This window comes from Saimiri boliviensis, chromosome 8 (genome assembly GCF_048565385.1).
Source record: "Saimiri boliviensis isolate mSaiBol1 chromosome 8, mSaiBol1.pri, whole genome shotgun sequence".
Classification (NCBI taxonomy): Eukaryota; Metazoa; Chordata; class Mammalia; order Primates; family Cebidae; genus Saimiri; species Saimiri boliviensis.
In genome coordinates this window covers 14,812,174-14,835,986 of record NC_133456.1, presented here as the reverse complement: position 1 = coordinate 14,835,986, position 23,813 = coordinate 14,812,174, and the positions used below count along the sequence as shown (strand labels likewise).

Sequence of the window (23,813 nt, the reverse complement as noted above, 5' to 3'; positions counted from 1 at the left end):
AGAGGGGAGCCACAGGGGCCAGAATCGCCCAGCAGCAGCTGCGGCTAGTTACCATGTTTTTATTTTCTTCCCGCCTCGGTCTTTTCAGGCAAGGGTGGCTGAGCCAAGAACTCATTGGGGTCCTCTCTGGCTCAGGGGCTCATCAAATTCCAGCCCCACACACATACAGAAGCAGGCTCCCGGGAAGAGGCGCCCCTGGCAACTCCGCAGGGCGAGAGGTCCTGGGGGCTGCTGGGTCTAAGAAAGGCAAGGCAGAGGCAGTGGGACAGACTCCTAACCCTGGGGGATAAAGGAGTGGCCCCTCAGATGCTGGCCAGGTGAGACTAGGCCGCGGGTCCTTCTCCTTCCTCAGTACCTCTTTCGGTTCTTGACCGCTGGTCTCTCAGTAAAGTCCTGGGCCTCTAAGGCAGGAAACAACTTCCCAGCAGGCCTCCCACAGTCTCCATCTCCCGAGTCCTCTACCTGGACCAGGTAAAAGTGCTGCTGACTTCCTAAGGCCCTGTGAAAGCAAGCTTTCCCGGAGGCAAGGCAGTGGGTGTCTGCGACCACACAGCTAGCTAGCAGTGGTGCTTTGGACTCAGGGGTTTTCAGATGCCATTCATTCTCCTATTCAAGAGCTCCACCTGCTTCCTGCCCCAAGCTCACTTACCATCTCTTTCCCTCCTGCCAGGGCCCCTGGGCCTGCAGCCTTGGGGCTGGGCTGAACCACTAGGGGACGGCGGGGTGGGGCAGTACCAGCATCATCTGTGTGGAGGAAGCCCACCTGCACTCCCAGAACCTGCTTCCTCTAAGGAGCAGAGACACCCCACCCTGTCTCCCATCCTTGAACGCTTGCCTTGGGCTGGGGGTACATGTCAGGTCAGGTACAGGGAGACAAAGTGGGGCATGACTGGGTGCAAAGGTTTTCGTTCACAACAGGGTGGGGAGAAATTGAGGAAGAGAAACTGGGTGTGGGAAGAAAACTGCAGGGATTAGTAAGAAAAAGAACTGTCACTTTCAGAAACTGTCTCCAAAGTTTTGTGAGAAATCAGTAGGACAGAGGAGAGGCCAGAGGGAACTTACCCAGAGCTCACAGCAGCAACAGGCACCCATGCCTCCAGCCCCACCCGCTGCCCAAGGCTGCAGAAGGCTGACAAGAGGATGAAGCCAGAAGCAAGAGGTGGGAGCAGAGCCTTGCACCCACTGTGCCCTGCCAGAGCACTGGCCAAGCAGCCAAGAACACCAAGGTCCCAAACACTATGGGAAGGTCCCATTCTGCACCTCAGTTTCCACATTTAGAAACACTAAGGCTGTGCTGGGTGCATCCAGCTCCATCACACCCTCCCCAGACTCACTGTTGGAGAGCTAATCTGATGTGCAGCCACTGTTGTGTGACCGCGTGAAAATGGTGCAGTCTCTCTGACCTCCAGTTCCCTTAGCTTGGAGAGCTAAGTGACTTTCCCTCCCTAATGCTCCCTTAACTGCCCACCCCTGAAATTCCACCACTACCAAAGGGCAGGAGTCTCTGGGAGAGGTCAAGGAGCATGGGGTTCGGCTTGGGGACCTGGCCTTTCCAACACAGGCCCAAGATTTAACCTCCCTTATAAAGGGAGGTTAAATCACAGGCAGCTTAACAAACCTGACAGCAAACATATTTTTAAAAATCTATTTCAGCTGGGCCCAGTGGCTCATGCCTGTAAGTCCAGCACTTTGAGAGGCTAAGGCAGGTGGATCACTTCAGGTCGGGAGTCTGAGCCAGGCCTGACCAACATGGCAAAACCCTGTCTCTACTAAAATTATAAAAATTAGCAGGATGTGGTGGCACACACCTGTAATCTCGGCTATTTGGGAGGCTAAGGCAGGAGAATTGCTTGAACCTGAAAGGCAAAGGTTGCAGTGAGCCAAGATCGCACCACTGCACTCCAGCCTAGACTGCAGACTAAAAATAAAATAGAAACACACACACACACACACACACACACACACACACATACACACACACACACACAGTATATATAGAGAGAGCGCCGGGCGCAGAGGCTCAAGCCTGTAATCCCAGCACTTTGGGAAGCCGAGGCGGGCGGATCATAAGGTCAAGAGATCGAGACCATCCTGGTCAACATAGTGAAACCCCGTCTCTACTAAAAATAAAAAAAAAAATAAAAAAAATAAAAATTAGCTGGGCATGGTGGCGCATGCCTGTAATTCTAGCTACTCAGGAGGCTGAGGCAGGAGAATTGCCTGAACCCAGGGGGCGGAGGTTGCGGTGAGCCGAGATTGTGCCATTGCACTCCAGCCTGGGTAACAAGAGTGAAACTCCGTCTCACAAAAAAAAAAAAAAAAAAAAAAAACAGAAAAAGAAAATGATTTCAGACAGAAATATGGAATTTCAGGGAAAAATAAAATGCCTCAGAAAGGGTAAATACAGTGGCTTGCACCTATAATCCCAGCTTGGGAGGCTAAAGCAGGAGGATTGTTGGAGCCAGGCTACAGAGGGCTATGATCACACTACTGCACTCCAGCCTGGGTGACAGAGCAAGACCCTGTCTCAAAAAAAAGCAGGGGGGAAAGGGGTAAATACATAGGTAAATTTAAGTGAATACTGACTGTATAAAATCGTAATAATGATTTAGAGGATTTAAAATGCAGCAACAATAGTACAAAAGGCAGAAAGAGTGGCAAATAGCCTTAAAGTGTTTTAAGGTCCTAGCACTGACAGGAAATGGTAAAAATGCTACTATTTTCTATTAGACCTTGATAAGTTAAGGATGTATGTTGTTACCCTTGTGAAATTACTAAAAGAAAGGGAAGACAGTATACAATTAACAAGTTAACAGAGGAAGAAAGTGGAATGATGAAAAACAAGAAAATCCAAAAGGAGACAAGAATCGAGATTAGAAAGGAAAGTCAAGAAACAAACAGTAAGACAACAGGCTCACACAAAGCAGGCCCAGGCCGCCATTCTAGGGGCTCCCACAGCCTGACAGTGTCCAGGGATGCCTCAGCTGGGCAGGGTGTAATGACACAGTACCAGCCAGACCAGTAGGGCAGGCTAACACCTGATATCTTGTCAGCTGGCCAGGAAATGCTGAAGCAGCCTGCACTCACCAGCAGTCACTGGCATCTGGAAGCCACCTTTCTGAGGACCACCGGAGCCAAACACTGGTTCTGCCACCCCAATTTAAGCATGCGGAGGTTGCTAAGGGGAGAAGGTACTAGCTCTAGCTAGAAGAAAAGAAAGAAAAACAAAAATGCTGACCGTGGTTATCTCTAGGAGTGACTTCTCTTATAAGAGATGGGGTCTCAGCTGGGCACAGTGTCTCACGCCTATATAATCCCAGCACTGTGGGAGGCTGAAGCAGTTGGATCACCTGAAGGTGGATCACAGCAGGTGGATCACTCATGCTACCAAGCTTAGGAGATTGAGACCAGCCTGGCCAACCAATATGGTGAAACCTCATCCCTACTAAAAATACAAAAAATTAGCCGGGTGTGGCGGCAGGTGCCTGTAATCCCAGCTACTCGGGAGGCTGAGGCAGGAGACTCACTTGAACCAGGGAGGTGAAGGTTGCAGTGAGCTGAGATCATGCCATTGCACTCCAGCCTGGGCGAGAAGAGCAACACTTCATCTAAAAAAAAACAAAAACAAAAACAAAACTGGAGAGAGAGATGGCGTTTCACTATGTTGCTCAGGCTGGACTCAATCTCCTGGGCTCAAGCAATCATCCCGTCTCAGCCTCCTGAATAGCCGGGACTACAGGTGTGAGCCACCACACCCAGCTCTAAGTAATTTTTACTTGCTTTGATTTTCTGTAGTTTCCAGAATTTCTAATCAGTATTCTTTCTACACAGAAACAACCAACCAAGTAGTCAAAAGGAAACCTAAAGAAGAAACAGGCAGAGGCACCGTAAGGCAGCAGAGGACTGTGGCAGGGTTCCGAGTCAGGCAGCACCAGCACCTCAGCTCCGGTGGTGTCCAGCTTCTGTGGTTTAGGGCCAGGCTGTCCCCTAGCCAAAGGGAAGCAGAGACCAGGCCATGCTTTTGGGGCTTTCTGCTCCAGAGTCTCTGGAAAGAAGGCAGCCCAGAAAGCCCAATGGCTTCTAAGACACTATCCTTTGCACCAAATGCCCCAGGCCAGCCACAATCCACCCTATACCGGCAGCCAGTGTCTGGGTAGAGCTTTGCTATACTCCACAGATGCAGACACAGCAGCCACCTCAGTGCCTCCACTGGTACCCCCTCTGACTCAGGGGCCCCAGTGTCCCCAAGATGAGTCTAAGCTTCTTCACATGGTCCTGGACCACAGCCTGCACACCCAGCAAATGTCCCTGGGGCCACTCCAGGGACCAGCCCTGTCAGTTATACACTTCCCTGTCCACCACGCTTCAAGAGTCAGCTCAAGGAGGTGGCCTAGTGGGCCCCTCCCAGTGTCCCTACTCACCCTGAGGCACTCGCCCTTCTCCTTCACCCTCTTTGCCCCACTTGCCTCTCTACCCTCTCTGCAGCAGCTCCACTCCACGCATGTGGCCCTGTGACAGCTACATGTCTGTCCTTCACAACCTGCCCTAAAGGTACCAGGCAGCTCCAAGAGGGGCTCAGCACACATTTGCCTAAAGCTGAAAAAAGGAATTCAGAAGGCACTCAGGAAAGAGCTTTACGGGTGGCCTGGGGCTCTCTGAGCCTTTCAATGACTTGGGAAGGCATTTGGAAGCAAAGAAGTTGTGCCCAGCAGATAGAGAGGGCAGGAAATGTGGCTGGGCTGGGGCAGCCAACCCCTAAGCAACTTCTTTGTGGCAAAGCAACGGGGCAACGCCAAGTTCGCATTCTAGTGAGTTTCCTTCTGTCTCCTCCTGAAATGGGTAGCCGACCTTTTCTATTTCCTTTACTCTGCTCCAGACCAGCGGCAGGAGCCTCCAACATGGGCTGGCCAGGGAGGTTCAGGGGAAATCACCCCTAGGGTGCTTTTTCACATCTTCCATACATGCCACTGAGAGGAAACAGGTGGAGAAAGATGATGTTCTCTGCTAAGTAGAGAACCAGAGTAGAGTTCTAGAATGGCGAAATGAAAGGAAGCTTTGAGATTATGAATTTGATCCAACCCCATCACTGGCAAACTGACCTCAGAGAAAGTCTGCACTGCTCATCGGGGTTTCATGGCCCCTGGTCCACTTCATTCACTCATGCTACCAAGCTTACCCTTTGGGGCACTAGCCTCTCTTCTCATCCCTTATATCTTGAGGCTACTCCACATTCACCCCCTACCCTGGGCCCCTGGAGGGAGGCAGAGACAGGACAAGAACCAGGCAGTCCCACATGGCCTGTTCCCTGACAACAAGGTCCTCCACCTAGCCACCCCTGTCCCTCCTGCCCATACAGGCCCCCTTAGGTGCCAGAGAGAGAGCTGCCATAAGGCATTCCTCCTATTAACAGACCACAGGGAAGGCCACGCCCAGGATGGGCCTGCAGGCCCTGCAGAGGCCAGCACTGGCCAGAGAGACTGGCAACTTTGATCAAAGAACACTTTCATTTTTAATATTCAGAGTAGAGACTCTGGAGCTCTGCCAGGAAAACACACAACACTCAAACACGCCCCTAATAACCCTCTGTTTGCTTTAGGCTCTGCACATAGAGACCTACCCCTTGTCCCCAATATAAATAACAAGACTTCGCTTGCTGCTGCCAGAGGCCAAACCCAAGAGAAGCATGCAAATGAGGGGAGAGGCAACTACCCCAAACGATGTACACAACTGCTCTAGAGGCTGATCTGGTCTTTCTCTCAAGAGCCATTAAAATGTTCAAACCCCTTGACCCAGTAACCCTGCTCTGGGGAAACTATTCCATAGAAATAGTAACAGAACAGGGGGAAGCAAAACAAAGCATTCTACATACACACGATCCTGGCAGCATGATTCATAATAGCTATGGCACCTCTGGGCTCTCTTCTGGCAGGGTGCCCTAGAGTGGCCTAAAGTACCACCACACTGTGAGGGCAAAGAACAATTTAGTACAGGTAAGGTACCGATTAGGAGAGAAGGCAGATGCTGAAAACAGACAAGCTATGGAGGGATGTTTTTGTTTGGAGAGGACTGTCCTTCAGCTGTCACCCAGCAAGGCAACTGTGGCCCCACCCTGAAAATCAGGCACAGTGTTGGGCGATAAAAGCTCTCTTCTCCTCCCTTATCCAGCCCACCCCAGGCCTCCTGCCCTTCTGGCCACACAAAGAGGACAAGGTCTATTGGAGCACATGACACAAGAAGTGACCATGGGCAGGACAGGGCCACAGCACAGCCCCAGGGGGTGGACAGGCCTCCAAGCAAGCCCTGGCAAACACATCCTCGGAGGGTTTCGGAAAAAGGAGTGGGAGCTCCTTTGTGCTCCCACCTGAAACTGCAGGCCATAAAGCATGGGATAGGCGTCCTCCCCAGCAGAGGCAGCCTCCATACCCGGCCTCTCAGAGGCCACCTCTTGAGACCTCCCTTTTACAGAGAGGTTGTCACTGACATTTTCTCAATGTGGAAAACAGTCCAGAAAGATTCTCCAAGGTGCCTGAGTTGAAGGAGGAGCCAGAGGCAGAATTCAAACACTGGTCTCCGGCCTGGGGTGGACCCCACACCAGCCTCCTGCATCTGGCTCCTCAGGGACCAGCAATCACCGCAGAGGAGTAAAGCTATCTGATGCAGTGGCTGGGGTCTGGCCAGGCTGCAAATGGCTCTGCCATGGCTCTGGGCACTCAGCATTCAAGGGAAAAACTCCTGCAGCCTGCCCCACGGTGGAGTTTAGCCTACAGCATCATCCTGGAAACTCCCTCCCTCAACAGGAGCCCAGCCTCTCAGCTCTCCCAATTGCCTGGAGAAGCCTTCCTCAGCCCTAAAAATTACAATGGGCAACAGGTCTTAGAGGAAGACGGAGCTTCAGAAATAGTATAGTCAAGCCCTTGCCTTAAAAACAATGAGGCCGGAGGAGCCAGAGCTGGCCGGGGATGAGACTTGCATGGGCGCCCCCACCAAGACAGATCAACAGCTATGGCTATGTGTGGCCACCAAGGCCTGCCCAAAGGCCCCTGAGGGATATCTTATAAACAGCCAACAGCTGCTCCAGGCAATGAACAGGTCCAAGTGTTAGTTAAACGAGGCCACTGCCCTGCCGGAGCTGCCATCACATCTGCTCATGTGGTCTGCACCCACTCTCATCCTGGATGCTGCAGAACCTAACCATGGTGCTCTACATTGACAAGTTGAACCCTGAACCCATCCAACCCAAAAACCCATACCTAGCGGGTACTTAAGGAATTAGAAAAAAACTGATATGCCAAAAACAAAACAAAACAAAAAAACCCAGAACTAAAAATAATGAATCATTTGTACTTTCAAAGAAGTATTAAGCTGCCATAGATAATTTCATTAAAGTATATTTACCAAAAGATAGTCATGACATGGCACATGAAAAAAAGTTACAGAACAGCAGGATATGCACAGATACATCTTGATCTGTAGTTTCTAAGTTTTCTACAAACAAAAAATCCCTAATTTATGTAAATATTATTTAAATTGTAAAAGAGGAGAGGAGTAAAGGTTTATGGCAGAGGAGCTAAGCCCCAAAGGACCCATAAGGTAAGAACTAGATTGGCCACATTGGCCATGCTAGGCCCAGATGTTGGGGTATGGGGCCTGCACAGCCAGCCCACTGCCCCTCACCCTCCCAGGGCCCAATCTAACCCACAGACCACTCTGGGAAAGTGGATGGTGCTCAACCCCATCAGGCTGCCCTGAGCGGTAAACTGCCAGCCGCCGCTGCACTCTGCCAAAGAAAGACTCCTTTTTTTCCCCACACGGGGAAGGGTCTCAGGGACAGCTCCATTCCCTTTCAAAAGCTGGGAGACTTTAGCCAAGGAAATTTTAGTCAAGTCACTTCACCTGCCTGCACCCTGGTTTCTTCACCTATAAAGGCAGATCACATCGAGTCCCAGAAGAGAGGTGAAGATTTCCTAAGAGGCGCTTTGAAAGCTGAGAATAGGACACACAAGGTATCAGGACTCATGGCCCACAGAAAGGATCGGGCTGTGCTCCCACCGCACCCCTGTCCAGAAGGGAGGGGCCCAGTGCCAGCACACGGTGAGTCGCCTTCACCACCTTAAACCAGTTCTCTCTTGATTCATTCCCCACATTCCCAGGCCTATTACCGAGAAACAGGGTCAGGAAAAACGAGCCAGTGGCAGGTCCCTGCCTGCTGCTTCAGCAGGAGATCTCCACTGCCCATGACTGGGATATCCCCGGATGTAGATATCCTCTATAGCGGGACTGAAAGAACTCGGGAGGTGTGGATGGGAGCTGCCCTGCTTGGTACCACTAGAGTGGAGCAATGTATGTCAAATCAAGCTGATGTCATGGATCAAACAACCATGATCTGTGATCCACCCTGGTGTATGGAAACCATCACTGGGGCCCAGCATGCAGAGCAGAGACATCTGGCATTGGCTGGACTCAAGGGTTTGGGCACTGGGCCAGGGCTGGGCCTTAGCAGGGGTGGGAAATCTCCACGAGAAGGTCATGCACTAGTGAACTGGGGAACAGATTTTCCATCTCTGAAGAAGGAAGGCTAGTGGCCCCATTTCTTTTGCAATATGTGACACACAGCTTCAGTCAACTATCTCTGATGGCGACCAACTGCTCCAGCTATGTGCAGACCTCCATACAAAGCCATGGTCGGTGGTGGCTGTGGAGGCTGGGAGTTAGGGACTTGCTTGTTCAGGCACTCTCTGGCATAGGAGGAGGTGAGCGCTCCTGGTTAAGTGCCTCCCCGCTTCTCCTCCCACCTGTCAGCCCCAACCCAACAGTGCACCCCACAAGGCAGGGTGGCAATGGCTGTCAGCCACAAACTCTGCCCTAGACACACCTCCATGGCAAGTATCAGTCAACCTCCCATCAGGAAGAAGTGACAGAGCACTTAAAAAAAACAAAAAACAAAAGCAGCTGACACAAACGCCCCTGAATGCCCTCTTCCATGGGCCAGCTTTCCAGGGCTCATCTTATCAGGGCAGTACGCCGGGGGCTGGGAGAAGGGAGCTGCCTTAGAGATGGGTCATCCAAGCCTCTACAGAGTTAGCAACAAAAAGGCTGGCAGAGACAGGGAAGCGTCAGCCCAGAGGAGCAGGGGCCCATCTAGGGGTAGGAATGCATCCTTTCTTCCCACAGAGCCTAGGCTGGACGACCTGCTGGAGCTCACTCCCACCAGCTGGGGATGTGGTTATATGGGGATGGGACAGGATTTATCCCAGGAGAGTAATACAAATTTTAAAAAGGAATCTGAATCTATAGATTCAATGCAATTCTGACCAAACTCTCAGCAAGCTATTTTTTTTAAAATAGCTATTAACAAGCTGACTATAAAAGGTATAAGGAAAGGCAAAAGAACTGTTAGAACAGCTAAAAGAATTCTGAAAAGGTCTCCTCGGGCAGTGGGGCAGGAACACAGGCAGGCAGACAGGTGGCTTGTGAGGGGCAAGGTCCTGGGATGGCTTATAAGGGGCAAGGTCTTGGGATGGCTCCTGCCAATCCTGCTGGATTTTCATTACTTAGCGACAAACCCTGGTCCTACAGTGTTACCTGGTTAGACGAATGAATCTGCAAAATGAGGCCACTCAGCCTATTTCAAAGGACTATCTAATATATCAAATAAGCGAGGCTCTGTGAAGTGGTTCCTAATCACAAACTTCAAGGTCACATCTGCTTATTTCTACTCCCATCCACTGCCTCACATTTCCCCCAACTGTTGCCTTATTTGCAAAGTTGGCACGTGCTTTATGGAAAGGCACGTCCAGAGTCCTTTAACGCTCTCGGGAGGGCCTCACGGTGCCTTCCTTCTGCCCAGAACCACAGCACTAGCTGGGAAGCAGGTATGGCGTCTGCTCTGTTCATCAAGTGAAGCAAGCTTTATTTTCTCCATCTTTGGTTGAAGATACTGAGGCTCACTGAGGCAATGTGACTTGCCTAGGGTTAGAGAATTAATAATTGGCAGGGCTTGGCCTCAAACCCAGGAACCACTTCCAAAGCCTGACCTTGCTCCATCTGTCTCGGTCCTTTCATTTCAGGGACTGCTGCTGGACCAAGAATCTTTTCATCATGTGTTCTTTCCCTAAGTTCCTAAATTTAAAATAAAAAAAAAAAAATTCTTTTTAAGCATGATGAACTAGCTATATCCATATATGGAACTGACCACCAGGCCTCTGCAAGGGACACTGGGTGACCTGGAGGGTGACTGAGGAAGACAGACCCTGTTCTCTGCCAGCTAATGGGACATAGGGAGCCGAGGTACTCACAGGCAGCAGGCCCTGGGATCACTCAGTCATTCAAGTTCAGAGCTGAGTGGCAGTGTGGGATAGAATGACTCAGGGAGGAATCCTGGTCAGGGCAAAAGAGGAGAAACCAGGGAGGAAGAGGAAGAGGAGGGTGCCTCTTCCATCTCCCTGTAGAGCCTGAGTCAGGAGAGCATCAGAGACAACTCAGCCTTTCCCATCCAGATTGGGCCCTGGGTCTCAGATGCAGATCTGTGTTCCTTGATGTCATTCCTGAGATGGTGAGGGGGTCAGACTGGAAGAGGCTCCAAGGGACACTGTATAAAGAAAGAGTTGGGGTGATGTCCATTCATGCCTCCCCAGCAAGAGGCTATACCACCCACCCATTACAGATTCATGCCTCCGGACCTTTGCTGCCCAAACCCTATCCTCTGGATTCCAGACTTAAAAGGCAGGTTCTTCATGAGGCCTTGTCCCACTGAAAGCAGGATGGTGTTAGCTGAAGGCAGCCTAGAGCAGGCACCATGCTCTTCTCAGCACACTTCGGAAAGGCTGGTGCCGGCACGGTGTCCCCCATGGCACCTGGGCTCAACCTAGAGTGACCCTGATTGAAGTGGGCTGTTCTTACCTCCCAGCAGCCGAGGAAGAGGGATGCTTGCTGGCGAATGTCCTCAGGGGTCATCCTTCCAACGGAATGGAAGGTCACCTCTTTCTCTCCAGTGGCAAAGGAGGCTGTGGCAGAAGCTATGGCCTAGGGGGCTCTCTGGAATCGGCTCCCAATCCATAAGCAACCTGCATGAGAGCCCCTTTCCAGACCTGGGGTACAAACAAAAAGCAACATCCTCCTCCCTGGATGGACACAGCTTCTGCTGCATCCTGCTCTTCCTGGGAAGCCTATCTTGCCCAGCCCTGGACCCTGAAGTCTAAAGTGGAGTCCACATGGGTCTGGCCCTGTGTTAGGGCAACCAATGTTCTAATCTGCCTTCCTAAATAACCTGAGCAAGCTCTCTGCTCTGCATCTGTTAAAGTCAGAAGAGTCTGTTTTTCTCTGGGGCCTACAGACACAGGCACAACTCCTTGCTAAGACTAGGTTTCCTGGCAACCAAGGGAGTGACCCAAGTAGCAGGCCCTGCCAGGAAAGGGATGCTAGAAGTCCACCTGCCCAAAGTCACTAGAAGTTCAGCCCCGCAAGCCAAGCTCCCAACTATTGGGAGGCAAACCCATTCCACCACGCTCCATTGCCTCAGAAGAGGCCAGATTAGAGCAAAGCAGAAGAATATGATGAGCTGAAGCAGAACCCAGTTCAATGTCTAGCATGGTTGGTCCCTGGGCTGCAGTGAGAAAACAGAACAGGGCCCGGCACCTGCCCAGCTCAGTGGGCTCAGGACAAGGCCTATGAGCAGGTCTTGTGCTCCACTACAATTGACCTGTAAGACCTAGCAGGGAGTAGGTCCTCACGAGCCAGGGCCTCTTTTTTCTAGAACTCACTGACAGGAACCTGGAACTACACATGCCCTTTGTTTTTTTTTCCACACAGTTTTCATTATCATGTATCTTGGGCACACAGAAAAGTTCAGAGGATAACCTAACACATGTACTCACCTCCTGAAGAGTCAATAAAAGCAACATTTTGCCATATTCAAGACAGGTTTGTCCCCCTCCTTTTTTCTTTTGTTAAAACAAAATCACACATCATTGGCCAGGTGCAGTGGCTTACGCCTGGAATTCCAACACTTTGGGAAGCCGAGATGGGTGGATTGTCTGAGCTCAGAAGTTCGAGACCAGCCTGGGCAATCTGGTGAAACTGTGCTGTTTTGGTACCAAAAAGTTAGCTGGGTATGGTGGTGGTCACCTGTGGTCCCAGCTTCTTGGAAGGCTGAAGTGGGAAGATCGCTTGAGCCTGAGAGGTGGAGGTTGCAATGAGCTGAGATAGCGCCACTGTACTCCAGCCTTGGTGACAGAGTGAGACCCCATCTCAAAAAAAGAATAAAAACAAAAAAAAACCACACATCATGGAGCCTTTCCCTAATCCTGTGTCCTCCCTGCTTCCCCAGGCATGATTCGGAGGCATCACCCCTCATGCATGTATTTACACTTCTGCTTTCGTGTTCTTGGGAGCACCTGACATCTTATCACACACCTGCTTCTTTGTTAACAGCCTGTCTCTCTCCAGAAAATGTCAGCTCCATGAGGGTAGGGGCTGTATTCTGTCCACTGTTGCCTTCCAGGGGCCCACAATGGTGCCCTGCACAGAGCAGACAACCAATAGTCAGTACTTGTTGACTAACACACATATATCATTTTGTATTCCTGCCCTGTATACCTCAATTCTGAAACTGCTTTTTCCATCACTCAACATCACGTTTGAGATTCACAACCACACGGCTCAACATTCAAGTCTCCTACTGCTGTATGACCCACCCACCTGCTAACCAGCGACCCCTCTTTCTCATGGAGGAGGAGGAGGAGGGAGATCAGAGAAAAAAACGCTAACACATCAAAGCCTAGAAACTGGAACTCAGGCTCCAATCAGAGTTCTAGACTTTAGGAACCTAAGAACAAACCAGAAGACCAAAGGGCCTCTAATATGTAGTTATCACAGATTGGGGGAAACTGTGCCAGCGGCCACCCATAAAGCCACACATGTTGGGGTCACATGGCAAAGGAGGAACTAACTGGCCTTCATCTTCCCATCACCAGCCAGGGACCTTCACGAGCTGAGGACTAGGGCCCAACAAAAAGCCCCAGGCCCAGCACCAGCAGACCCACTCACCGTTTAGCACCAGCAGCCTCTCAGCATAGAGCTGACTGCATTTCTGAGCCCAAGCAGGGGCCATGAACTCTGCAGGGCTCTCGGGATGGTGTGAAAGCACTTTGTAAATGGTGTCTGCACTCTGCTCCTGATTACAAAGGCAGAGATGAGGCCCGCATGTGAGGAGGTTCTACTTACACTGGTGAAGGTGAAAAAAGGCTGTGGCATTAGGAAAGCCTGCTCTGGTGTGACTGCCCAGCTTCCTCTAAAGAGTACTCCTCCCCTACTGCTGCCCCTCTGCAAAGCAGAGCCCTGGCGCATCAAGATCTACACCCCTGTGCCTGAAGGAAGCTGCTCAGAGCAAAGGAAATCAAGGCAACCTGTCCAGAAAGACACACAGTCCGAGCCCAGGAAGAGCCCCAGTTCAGAGCTGGGCATGGGAGGAAGCACATCAGACCTCTGGAACTGCTGACATGGAATTGGCAGTCAGACACTGCTCACAAAGATCAGCGGCACAGCTCTGCCCCACCCTGCCCCACACACTGGTTCCTGCAACAGTTCCCAGGCTCCAGGTGTTTGGGAGGCAAAGCAGCATCTGAAGCACTGTGGAGGTTGCAGCCCTCAAGACTGTGGGAGAAGACCTCGTGCTTGCAATCATGAGGGAAGGATACCCAAGACCCTCATGCGTGCTGTGTGTAGGCAACTTAAGTGGACTCAACCAAACGATGGTATTTGGCAAAATAAGATAAATACTACAGAGGGAAGTGAAGCCAGAGGGCGGGGCATAGACAATGAGAAAGGCACCCTCTGACCCGAACTCTATATGAAGACCCAGATGTCAAAGGTATAGGAGAGGAGAAGGATCTCTGGGCTGAGAGGACGGACAAAAGGCTGGTCAGGAGATGCTGAATGGCCAGGGTTGGCAAGGGCCAACCACAGAGGGCTCTGGCTAGAGGAAAACTAGAAGAGGATGGATGAGGCCAGATGGCCCACGCAGAGCTTCACAAGCCAGGTACAGAAGGGGCACAAACTTAGCAAGCAATGGAGAACCACGTCATGAAACGTGTGTGCGAATGGTAAAAAGGCATAATGTAAAAAGAAAATGCTGGGGGCTGAGTAACAGCCAGATGGAAAATGAGGGAAAGGAGGGAGAGAAAGCCTCAGAAGGAGAGAGTTGAGATTTTAAGGTGTGAACAAGGCAGCCACAGGCAGGGAGAAGAGGGGAGGAAAAAGGGCAGAGACTGAACAGAGTTGAGAGGACCCAGAGACTGGGAGACTGATGAGTGCTGGAGTGGAGGGTAGAGCCTGGAGCTGCACATGGGCATTACCGGTGCTTCTCGCCTTCTTCCTCCTCTTCTCTAAGTTGCTTGGTCTTTGGCTCCCCATCTTCCTTGTCCTGCAAAGGGAGAAAACCACCAGCTCAGCTGAAAGCTCCTACTTCCAGTCCATGCAGCCTAGGGAGCCAACAAACAGGACATCTCAGAAGCCAGGCACCTGGCACGGCCCAGCTTGGGGTCCCAGACTCCAAGCAGGGTATGTGCCTGCTGCATCTCACAGCACAACTGAAACCTCACTGCCTGTGCAGAATTTAAAAATCCATGACTCCAGCCCAGTCCCAGGTACATGGTGGCCCTTAGAGGACACTAGCAGAAAGAGCTGGATAGCTTCAGGTGGTAAGAAATGCAGCCACTTGGTGCCATGGAGGGGCCATGCTGGCAGGCCACCAGTCACCTTCACGGGTCTGGATGGAACCACCTGCTAAACTTGGAAAGACAGGGAAAAGAAGCACCAGCAGCCAGGGCAGGATGAGAGCTCAGGCCTCCTGAGACACTATTCAGGCCAGAGATCTCTCCAGAAATACCTGTTTGGTTTACTTGAGAAGTAACATGAACTAGGACCAGAGTTACAACAAGACTCACTGCCCAGGCCTGTGCTATATGCAGGGAGACAGAGGCAAGGGGAATTAGTGTGAAGTTTCCATGAAAACTTTCTTAATCTGGTTCTTTTAACTTCTACCAACTGCATCTCTTAAGTCCAGAGAATCATGTTCATCTCAACCTTGAGCTGTCATTCTTGTTCTCAGGTGCCCTGAGGGCCACAATAGAAGGAAATTACCATACTGCTTTTACCTGCAGCAGAAAACATCTTCCTGGAGTCCTCCCTTGTCATGTGACTGCCACTGTTAGGTCAGCCTGCCATGGTCACACTGACACAGGGCGTGTGTGTGCATGCTCAATTCATGTGACCACGCCTTAGGCCCAGGGCATGGACTGAGAGGCCCCAGGACAGAGCCGTCATGGGGGTCTCACTGCATGCCAGCATTGGCCCTCCAGAAGGTGACAATGCTCACTTCACTATGGCAGCACCCTGCCTTCAACTCTCACAGAGCACTGTTCTGAGAGAGATTTGTAAGCTCCTTCCACAGGGAGCCTGCTCTGATGGACACAGAATGAACTGGAGCTTGCACAGAAATTCTAAGTAAAACAGCTGCTCAAACTACCTTTCTTAGACATTTATTTATGCCATTGACAACTTCGTTACTAAGAGTGGTATCTGCTTTATGTGGAGACTGCAAGCATCGACCAGACCCCGCCATTCCTTGGCCACACAACCTCTGGGGAGCAGGCTACCAAAACCAGGTTGGAGGCCTGGCCCAGAGAAAGGCTTTTGTCATGTGAACAGATCAAGATGCCCACTGACCCAATTCAGGGCAGCTCATCTCATGGCAACAAGGCAGCAGGAACAAAATAACTGACCACGTGACAGCAGCTACATGGGAGAGGTCATCATGGAGCATGGTTCTTGGGGGATGGGTGAGAGATGGGCTGGGCAGAATTGGGTGATGCAGGATAGGGAAATGGGAGCGGGAAGGGCAGAGTTTGAACAAAGGCAGGGTGTAGTCTGAAAAGCCTGCAGGTGATGGGTTGGGGGAGGGGGTGACGATGATTGCCAGGTAAGATGGTCAAGGCAGGCAACGGCTGAACACAGAGGGCTCTGGCCAGTGTTCTTAGGCAATGGACAAACAGAGGAGACACTGGGGAAGAGTCCGCCGACCTCTGCTGGGCAAGACGCTTCATGATGGCCAAAGAGGGAAGGGAGAACAGAGAACAAACGCTTCACAGAAACAAGTGAAGATTCTCCAAATGGCTCCCAGGGCTGCTGGAACCTGGATGGGGCTTCCACAGGGGCTCTGCTGACACATGCAGCCCTCCTTGAGTAAAGGCCAACAGATAAAACAAGCCAGAACCCACACATTCTAGCAAAAAGTTCCTTCCCAACTCCCAACCAGCGGACACCCTGAAGGCCACTCCCTGAAGCACCTGCCTCACGGGAAGGAGTGGCAGACACCTGCCCTCTGGGTAAGGGCAGAGAAGGAAAAACAGAAAGAGCCCTGCTTTCCCCACAGTGGGCTGGTGGGGGTAAGACCCCCAGCCACACAGGAAGACTCCTTTCCTGAACCACCTGGCAGAAGCAGGTGGGAACTACAGGCAAGTGTCCAGCCTTTGGGAGGAGTTCTTTGCAAATACCATGCCCTTTCTCAACTCTCAAGCAAGGTCAAACAGCTGCCACCACCCTCCTGGTGTCCCAGAGACATTCAAGTGCCTCAGTAAAAGCCAAGTTATTCATTAATAAATGAGAAAACACCCAACAATCTAAATGACTTTTTTTAAAAAAATGCCCAGCAATCCGGTGGGTGGGGTACAGCACTAGCTCTGCAGACAGCATGAGGTTAAAAATGACCCCAGCCTGGGTGCAAAGAGCAGGGGCTCAGAAAAGATAAAGATCCACATCTGTGGCAGGAGCAGGTGAACAAATGCACAGGCCACATAAGTGGGGGAGATGAGGCGGACCCCAGTCTTCCTCATAGAGAGTGATTCTCAGATAGGACAATGGGCATTCATGGGAAGGAAAATCGCTTTTAGTGACGCTGGCCTGAATCACAAGGTGTGGCCCCTTGCTGCCTGGGATAGTGGAGGGAAGTGCAGATCAGTCTTGAAGCTCACCCCTACCTGAGAGACTGAAAGAGCCTCAGCCCTGGAGGGCTCGCAGGATCACCCATTCTAGGTCCTCAATTTAACCCATGGGAAAACCTGGGAAATGGCAGTCAGGAAAAAGGAAAAGAGTTATCCAAAGTCACAGAATCCATCAGTGGTAGCTGCAAGTCTGGATCCAGGTCATCCTGATGACCGGCCCTGCATTCTTGCAAAGAGATGAGAGCGAGAGAGAGGCTCTCAAGAATGGAAGGGTGGCACTGAGTTTCTAAAGAGCTCTGATTCCACCCGCCTCTCCTGTGCTCCCCACACAGTTCAGACCTGGCCCCATGTGCTCACATGCAGCCACAGCCAGCCCAAGTCCAAGCCTTGGCACTGCTAGATACTCAGTAGGAAAGCAGGCGGGGTCCCAGGTGCACAGTCTCCCCAGGAATCTAGAGACTTCGCTGACCCTGAGACCCTCAAATCAGACTCAATGCCTCGTCACCCCCACTCCCCACCCTTCCCAAATCTCACCATCTTCTCCCTCCTTCCCAATCCCTAGTCTCCTCTACCACCTCCTTAGGGCCCCACCACAACGAAGCCCCCAGCCATTCCCCTCCACTCTTGCATGCCAGCCGGCCTTCCCCTCTACTCTTGAGGATATAGCTGCCTCTTGCATTTTCCCTCTCTTTTTCCAATACATCTCCCCTAAGTCTCTCTCCATCTTATCAATCCACATTCCTGGCCTCCTCTTCAAAGACACTGGTCAGACCACACTGCACTTCTGCTCAAAGCTTTCCACACCTCCAGGACAACAGCCACTCACCTAAACCTCACACCGGCCTCACCAGAGGAGGTCATCTCCTAAGGCCCCATCGCCATCCCACGCTTCTTTCACACTGGCCTCTGTCCAGAACACTCTTACACCCCACTTTTTGTCTCAAATCCTGAAATATCTACTCTGATAACCTCCAAGAAAACACACCATCTGGCCAGCTCAAAGGCCACCTCCTCAGGCAGCCTTCTAAGATTCCCAGGCAAAGGAATCCTCTGGGCCTCCCCAGTGCATATCAGGGTCTGATTGCAGGCCCAGGGCACACACTCCTAGTCACATGTAGGCTTTACTACCCCTTCAAGAACCTCTCAGCAGGGGACATCTCCTAGAGCATCTCAAGGCCTAGCCCAGAGCCTGGGCTAGACAACCTTCAGAAACTCCACCAATTTAACTGCTACCCTCTCCACCAACTCCAGAAGAGTCAAACTCAGGAACGCTGGTGGCTGCAGGGCAGTAGAGTCATGCCCTGGGCTGGGGCCCTCCCCATAGCCTACTTGCCTATTAATGGAGGCACTCCCACATTTTTGACCCCTGCCTACATCTCCACGTCTTACACCCCTGCCCTCACCTCCCCACAGAACCTTCAGGAGGAAGAAGCCGTTGTGGCAGGATTTCAGGGGTTCTCAAATATAGCCCTGCTCAGGACAGAGTTTGACTGACCTGTTTCCTAATGTTTGAAATCCTTTTTATTAGGGACAAAACTGTTACAAATAAAATTAGAACTGTGTAGAATTGGTATTATTTCTTCCTTAAATATTCAACAAGACTTCAGTGAAGCAATCTTGGCCTGAAGTTTTCTTTGGGAAAAGATTTTTGCTATAGAACTATACAGATTTTCTATTTCTTCTCCAGTCAGTGTAGTCAATTTATGTCTTCCAAGATGTATGTTTCACCTAAGTTACTGAATTTACTGGCACGAAGTGACTTATATTGTTCTCTTAATTTCTTTTCAATGTCTGTACGATCTGTAGTGATGTTCACTGATATTGATAATTTGTGTCTTTTTTCTTTATCGGACCAGCTAGAGGTTTATCAGTTTTGGGACATACCTCCATCTCATCTGCTCAGACTCAGGGTTTCAACATGGGTTTGCTCCTCAATCTCCACTCTCTGGAAGGAGCCCTCATTGGATGAGTACACCTGCCTCTGGATGGCACATGAAGTGTGGAGGCAGCATCAATCCACATTGCTGCCTGAATGTAGGACTATTGCTAAAAGCCGGTCAATCAACAACCAGGCCTACAGAAGAGAGGGAGGAAGAAAAGAGGCTGCTCTATGTCCTCCTGTTGCCCCGTCCCACCCAGATTAAGATGAAGATCTCTCTTTCCTTGCACCACATCCCCACACCCCACCGACCCCACTCTCCTTTGTGGGCCAGGTCTACCTTGGGCACAAAGATAAAGAAAGTAAGAACACCGTCCTCAAGAATCTCAAGTCTACTCAAAGGAGCAGACTTAGAAAATTTAACTCTGTGCCGTAAATAGTGAGGAAAGTTTTACTAAATATCTTGTACACTTAGGGAATTAGTAAATGATAGGTGTTGTCAGGGAAGGAAGTAACCCTTAAACTCAATTCTGAATGTCCACTGGGGATTACAAGGCAGCTAAAGAAGGCAGAGCATTCCTGGGAGTAGTAATGGCCTACAAAGACATGAAAGCAGAGAAGAGCACTGACTGTCACAGTCTGCAGAGCAGGCCCACATGGCGAGCCCAGCCTTACCTGATGGTGTCAGGGGCAGGGCTCACAGGGCATTCCTCCAGTGCTGAACCCAGTATGAGGGCCAACACCCTGAAAGGGCACCGTGGTAGCCTACAAGATGTGTCATGGGAGGAAAGGGGAAGACCAGAAGTCAGGTGAAATACTCCACTCCCAGCCTGGACCTGCCCCAACCTGCTGCTGTTTGTGTGTCTGTATTTGGGGGGAAGTTAAGGTTAAAATGAGGGCTGGGAACTATCACTGGGGGCAGATGTGCCTAAGCAGGAAGGCTTGAGTTAAGGGGATAAGGAATAAGCTCCTTCCTCTTCTAGACTTCCCAGGGACTCAAACTTTTAGGAGCTGCTGCCTAGCACTCTCCCTTCCAGAAGGAAATAAGGGAAGCAGGAAAGGGTTAAGAGAGAGACATTCAGTTTCTCACCTAGGGTCTTCCCACCCTTCTCTAGCTTCCCGAAGGAGCTAGAGACTCAACAGGAACTCATGGGTACAGAAACACTTTCCAACTCCAGGTGACACGCCTCACTAGCTCTGCATATGCCTGCCATAATGTCCATGAGACACTACCCTCTGTTTAACAGTCAAAAATAACGCCTCAAAATCGTAGCCACCTAAGAAGAGGCCAAACTGGCCCCACTTTGAGCCTTTCCAGTTCGGATTAGGGCCCAGGGTTAGGAAAAAAAAAAAAAAAAAAAAAAAAGAGATGGCACTTCAGATAGTGCCTGAAGGCGACAAGAAGAGATAGACAATGCTGGGGCAAACTTGGCAGGCTCCCCAGTGTCACCTTGTGCCCGTCTCAGGGCCAGTGCAGCCCCATGCTGAGGTGGAGGGACTTCCTGTCGGGTGCGGCTACAGCAGAAACTGTGTTCCAAGGGCACTCAGGGGGTAGAGCAGTCACCCGGAGTCTGACTCACCCTGAAGATGGAGTGATAAGAAGTGGGCTGAATGCCACTATGCCTGGGACCAGAAACTGCACAGATATCTACTGCCCAGAGACTGGGAGGGGGCAGGGGGGAGAGGCTCTGCTTCTCCTGGGTGGGCTGAGATCTCATCAGGCTGCACAGCTCCTCACTCTGGGTCCCCCACACTCGATCTGCGGCTAGGATGACTTGGTCCGGGCATCCACTCTATCTGCCGACCAGACCATGAGTTCCTCGAGGGCAGACACTTGTTGTACCAGTCTGTACCCACAGGCCTGACACCAACTACAGCAGGCACAGCACATGAGAAGGAGTGAGGAAATCCCGGCTCTATTTCATCTTGGCTGTGTGACCTTGGGCAAGTTATACGAACTGTCTGGCTTCAGTTTCCTCAGCTATAAGAATGAGGATAATCACACTGACATCATATCACTATTACAAGAAGGAAATGATGAAGAAGAAAAGCCTGCAGCTTTGGGAGACGAAGCAGTAGAACCTGAAGAGCAGGGAGAATCAGATCAGGGCAGGAAGGAAAGGGCTACAGAAAACCCAGCAGGATTCAGGCCCAGAACAGTGTGCCTCTGCAGAGGTTACGACAAGCTTCCACGCCCAGCATCCTCATCAGATGCTCTCAGCAATCCTGTGAGCAGACAGGGCAGTGTTGTAACACCTGCTTACCAAGACATCAGAAGATGGTGCCAGATGATCTGTGCAGTGGAGACAGATCTGATTTCCCATTCAGTGCTTCACCAGGAGTCAGCAGGAGCAGGTGGGGACTACCATCCAAGAGGTTGGGGTTAGCTAAGAGCCACTGCTCTCCAGTGGATTCAGGCATTCCCTAAAGGCTTCTGAGCAGAACAAGAACAAAGCACCGAGCTGCAGGCTGGGAGAACAGCAAGGAGGCTAGAGATAAGGATTGGAGATAAGGACCAGAACTAGGTCAGTGGCGGTGGACTAGAAGAAGGAGGTGCCCGAGTGCTGTGGGGAGACAGGGAGGAGCAGAAACAACTGAGGTTCTGCTGGTAACTCACTGGGGGAAGGAAGGCGCCTTTGACAAAAAGGCGGTGGTGCTTAGGGGACAAAGAGAAAACGGTGAGGCTTGATACCACAGGCGCAGACAAAGGCCGAGGGATAGCGCCTGTCAAGGTGCCCTCAGCGGTGGAAAGGAGGGCCTGCTCCTCCCAGAAGAGGCAGGCTGGGCCCCACCATCCACACAGCACCTCAAGGCCCAGGCCACAGCATGCTGAGCCAGCGCAGCTACTCGCCAGGCCCGTCACCCGGCCCTGCCCAGATGTCCTGAGTGCATCAGGAGTATGGGGTGCCAGTCCAAGTCAAGTCGGATCCTATTCTTGCTGCAAGTGCTCAAGGGAGGCATTAGAGAGCTCCTCCAGCAAACTTCATTAGTCGACAAATACTGACTGGCTCCCCTGTGCCAGATACTCCACAGTGGGTACTGAGGAGAAAGAAGAACAAGTAGGCACCTAGTGCCCACAGAGCAGGGTGGGGAATTCTTACCCCGGGTGCACAGACTCCAGAGGTCAATGACCAGACAGAAACACAGGCAGGTATGAGAAGGTGAATCTTGGTGGACGAGGAATCCGGAGCTCTTCAGATTCTCAAGGGGGTGGTGACCCAGAGGGGAAAAGGGAAGGTGCCAACAGCCAGGGAAGGTAGTGTTTTTGTGGGTGTCATAAGAGGTGTCTAGGGAGGCTTTCGAAGGGAAGTATCACCTTAAAAGATTAGTAGGAATGGGGACAGAGGGACGGCGGGGGAAGACAGCAGAGGGAACAAGCAGAACCATGAGAGTGCAAAGGGCCCCTCCCACTGCCCTGAGACTTCACCCACACTGGCCCAGCAGGAAATAACCTCTTGGAAGGTCACACAGAGGGCAGGGCAAAGACCAGTCCCTTCCCCTTCCTTCACATGCAGCAGGACTGGACCAGTTCCTCTGGGAAGACAGGCCTGGCTCCAAACTCCCTCCAGACCTCCCTATAGAAGGTGCTGTGTTATGCAAGAAGCCCCAGCCTGCAGCCCTGACTGGGCAGGAGAGGGAACACCAGGACACACTGCTTACCAGTGGTGGGACGTCCCTGAGGCTCTGTCTCCTCTGCTGTGAAAGTGGGGCCGACGATACTTTAGCAGGGGCACATGAGGATTACACAAGGCAGTTTGGGTCCAGCATGTGGTACAGGGCCCCGCATGACCCTGCACCATGAAAAACTGCCTGCTGACATCTTGCCGTGCTCCAAGTCCTGCTGTCCATCAGCGATGGGCCTAACTTGAACCCTGGCTCTTGCTGCATCCCTCTCAGGGAATCAGATATTCCCTCTGTTCTCACCCACCCCTTGCCCTGACATGAAAACCAAGAAAGCACTTAACATAGAACCCAGGACCAAGGCCCAGATCTATGCTGGGTAACAGCAGAAGGCCCACCAGAAGAGAAACTGATCTACGTTTGCAGTTTTTTTGAGACAGGGTCTCGTTGTTGTCCTGCTGTCCAGGCTGGAACGCAGTGGTGCAATCATAGCTTACTGCAGCCTGAAATTCCTGGGCTCAAGTGACCCTCCCGCCTCAGCCTCTGGCGTGGGAGTAGCTAGGACTACAGGTGCATGCCACCATGCACAGCATTTTTTTTATTTTTTATTTTTTTGTAGAGACTGGGTTTAACTGTATTGCCCAGGTTGGTTTCGAGCTCCTGGGCTCAAGTAATCCTCCTGCCTTGGCCCAAAGTGCTGGATTACAGGCATGAGCCATATGCCCAGTCCATTTTTCAAATAGAACAACATTTAAATGCACCATGTGAATGGAGCACATTATCCTTTTCTGATAGTGCTACGTTTTTTTGGCCAAGTCTCCGTAGATGATAAACTTTTAATTTTTGAAAGTGAGGCACAAATGGAAATAACCTGTGTCCATAAATAGATGAACGAGTGAAGAAAATTTAGTACATACACACAATGGAATACTATTCAGGCTTTTAAAAAAAAAAAAAAAAGAGGAAATCCTGTGATTTACAACAACATGGATGAATCTGGGAAACATTATGCTAAGTGAAACAAGCCAGGCTCAGAAAGACAAATACTTCATTATCTCACATGAAGAATCTAAAACAGAACTGGCCAGCCAGTAGCTCACACCTGTAATCCCAGCACTTTGGGAGGCCAAGGCGGGTGGATTGCTTGTGGCCAGGAGTTTGGGACCAGCCTGGGCAACACGGCAAAATCCCATTCCTACGAAAAATATTAAAAATTAGCTAGGTGTGGTGGCACACACCTGTAGTCCCAGCTACCCAGGAGGCTGAGATGGAAGGACCAACCAAGCCCAGGAGGTCAAGGGGTGAGCTGTAACTGA

The 23,813-nt window shown here is 51.1% G+C and overlaps 1 protein-coding gene across 3 annotated transcripts in view; it reads right to left on the bottom strand.

Moving 5' to 3' along the window:
* CCDC12 (coiled-coil domain containing 12) overlaps positions 1 to 23,813 on the bottom strand; it is a 52,712-nt gene that overhangs the window by 4,625 nt on the left and 24,274 nt on the right. The window contains exons 2-7 of one of the 3 annotated variants that reach the window (XR_012518726.1): positions 14,352 to 14,419; positions 12,412 to 12,516; positions 10,900 to 12,245; positions 10,296 to 10,588; positions 10,035 to 10,119; positions 3,088 to 3,987 (exon numbers count right to left, since the gene is read on the bottom strand). Coding sequence is in view for 1 of the 3 variants with exons in the window: in XM_003926278.4 (XP_003926327.1) it covers positions 14,352 to 14,419 (68 nt within the window). In the remaining 2 variants the exon portion in view is untranslated. The remainder of the gene's footprint in view (positions 1 to 3,087; positions 3,988 to 10,034; positions 10,120 to 10,295; positions 10,589 to 10,899; positions 12,246 to 12,411; positions 12,517 to 14,351; positions 14,420 to 23,813) is intronic. The other 2 variants (XR_012518727.1, XM_003926278.4) reach the window with 2 other exon arrangements.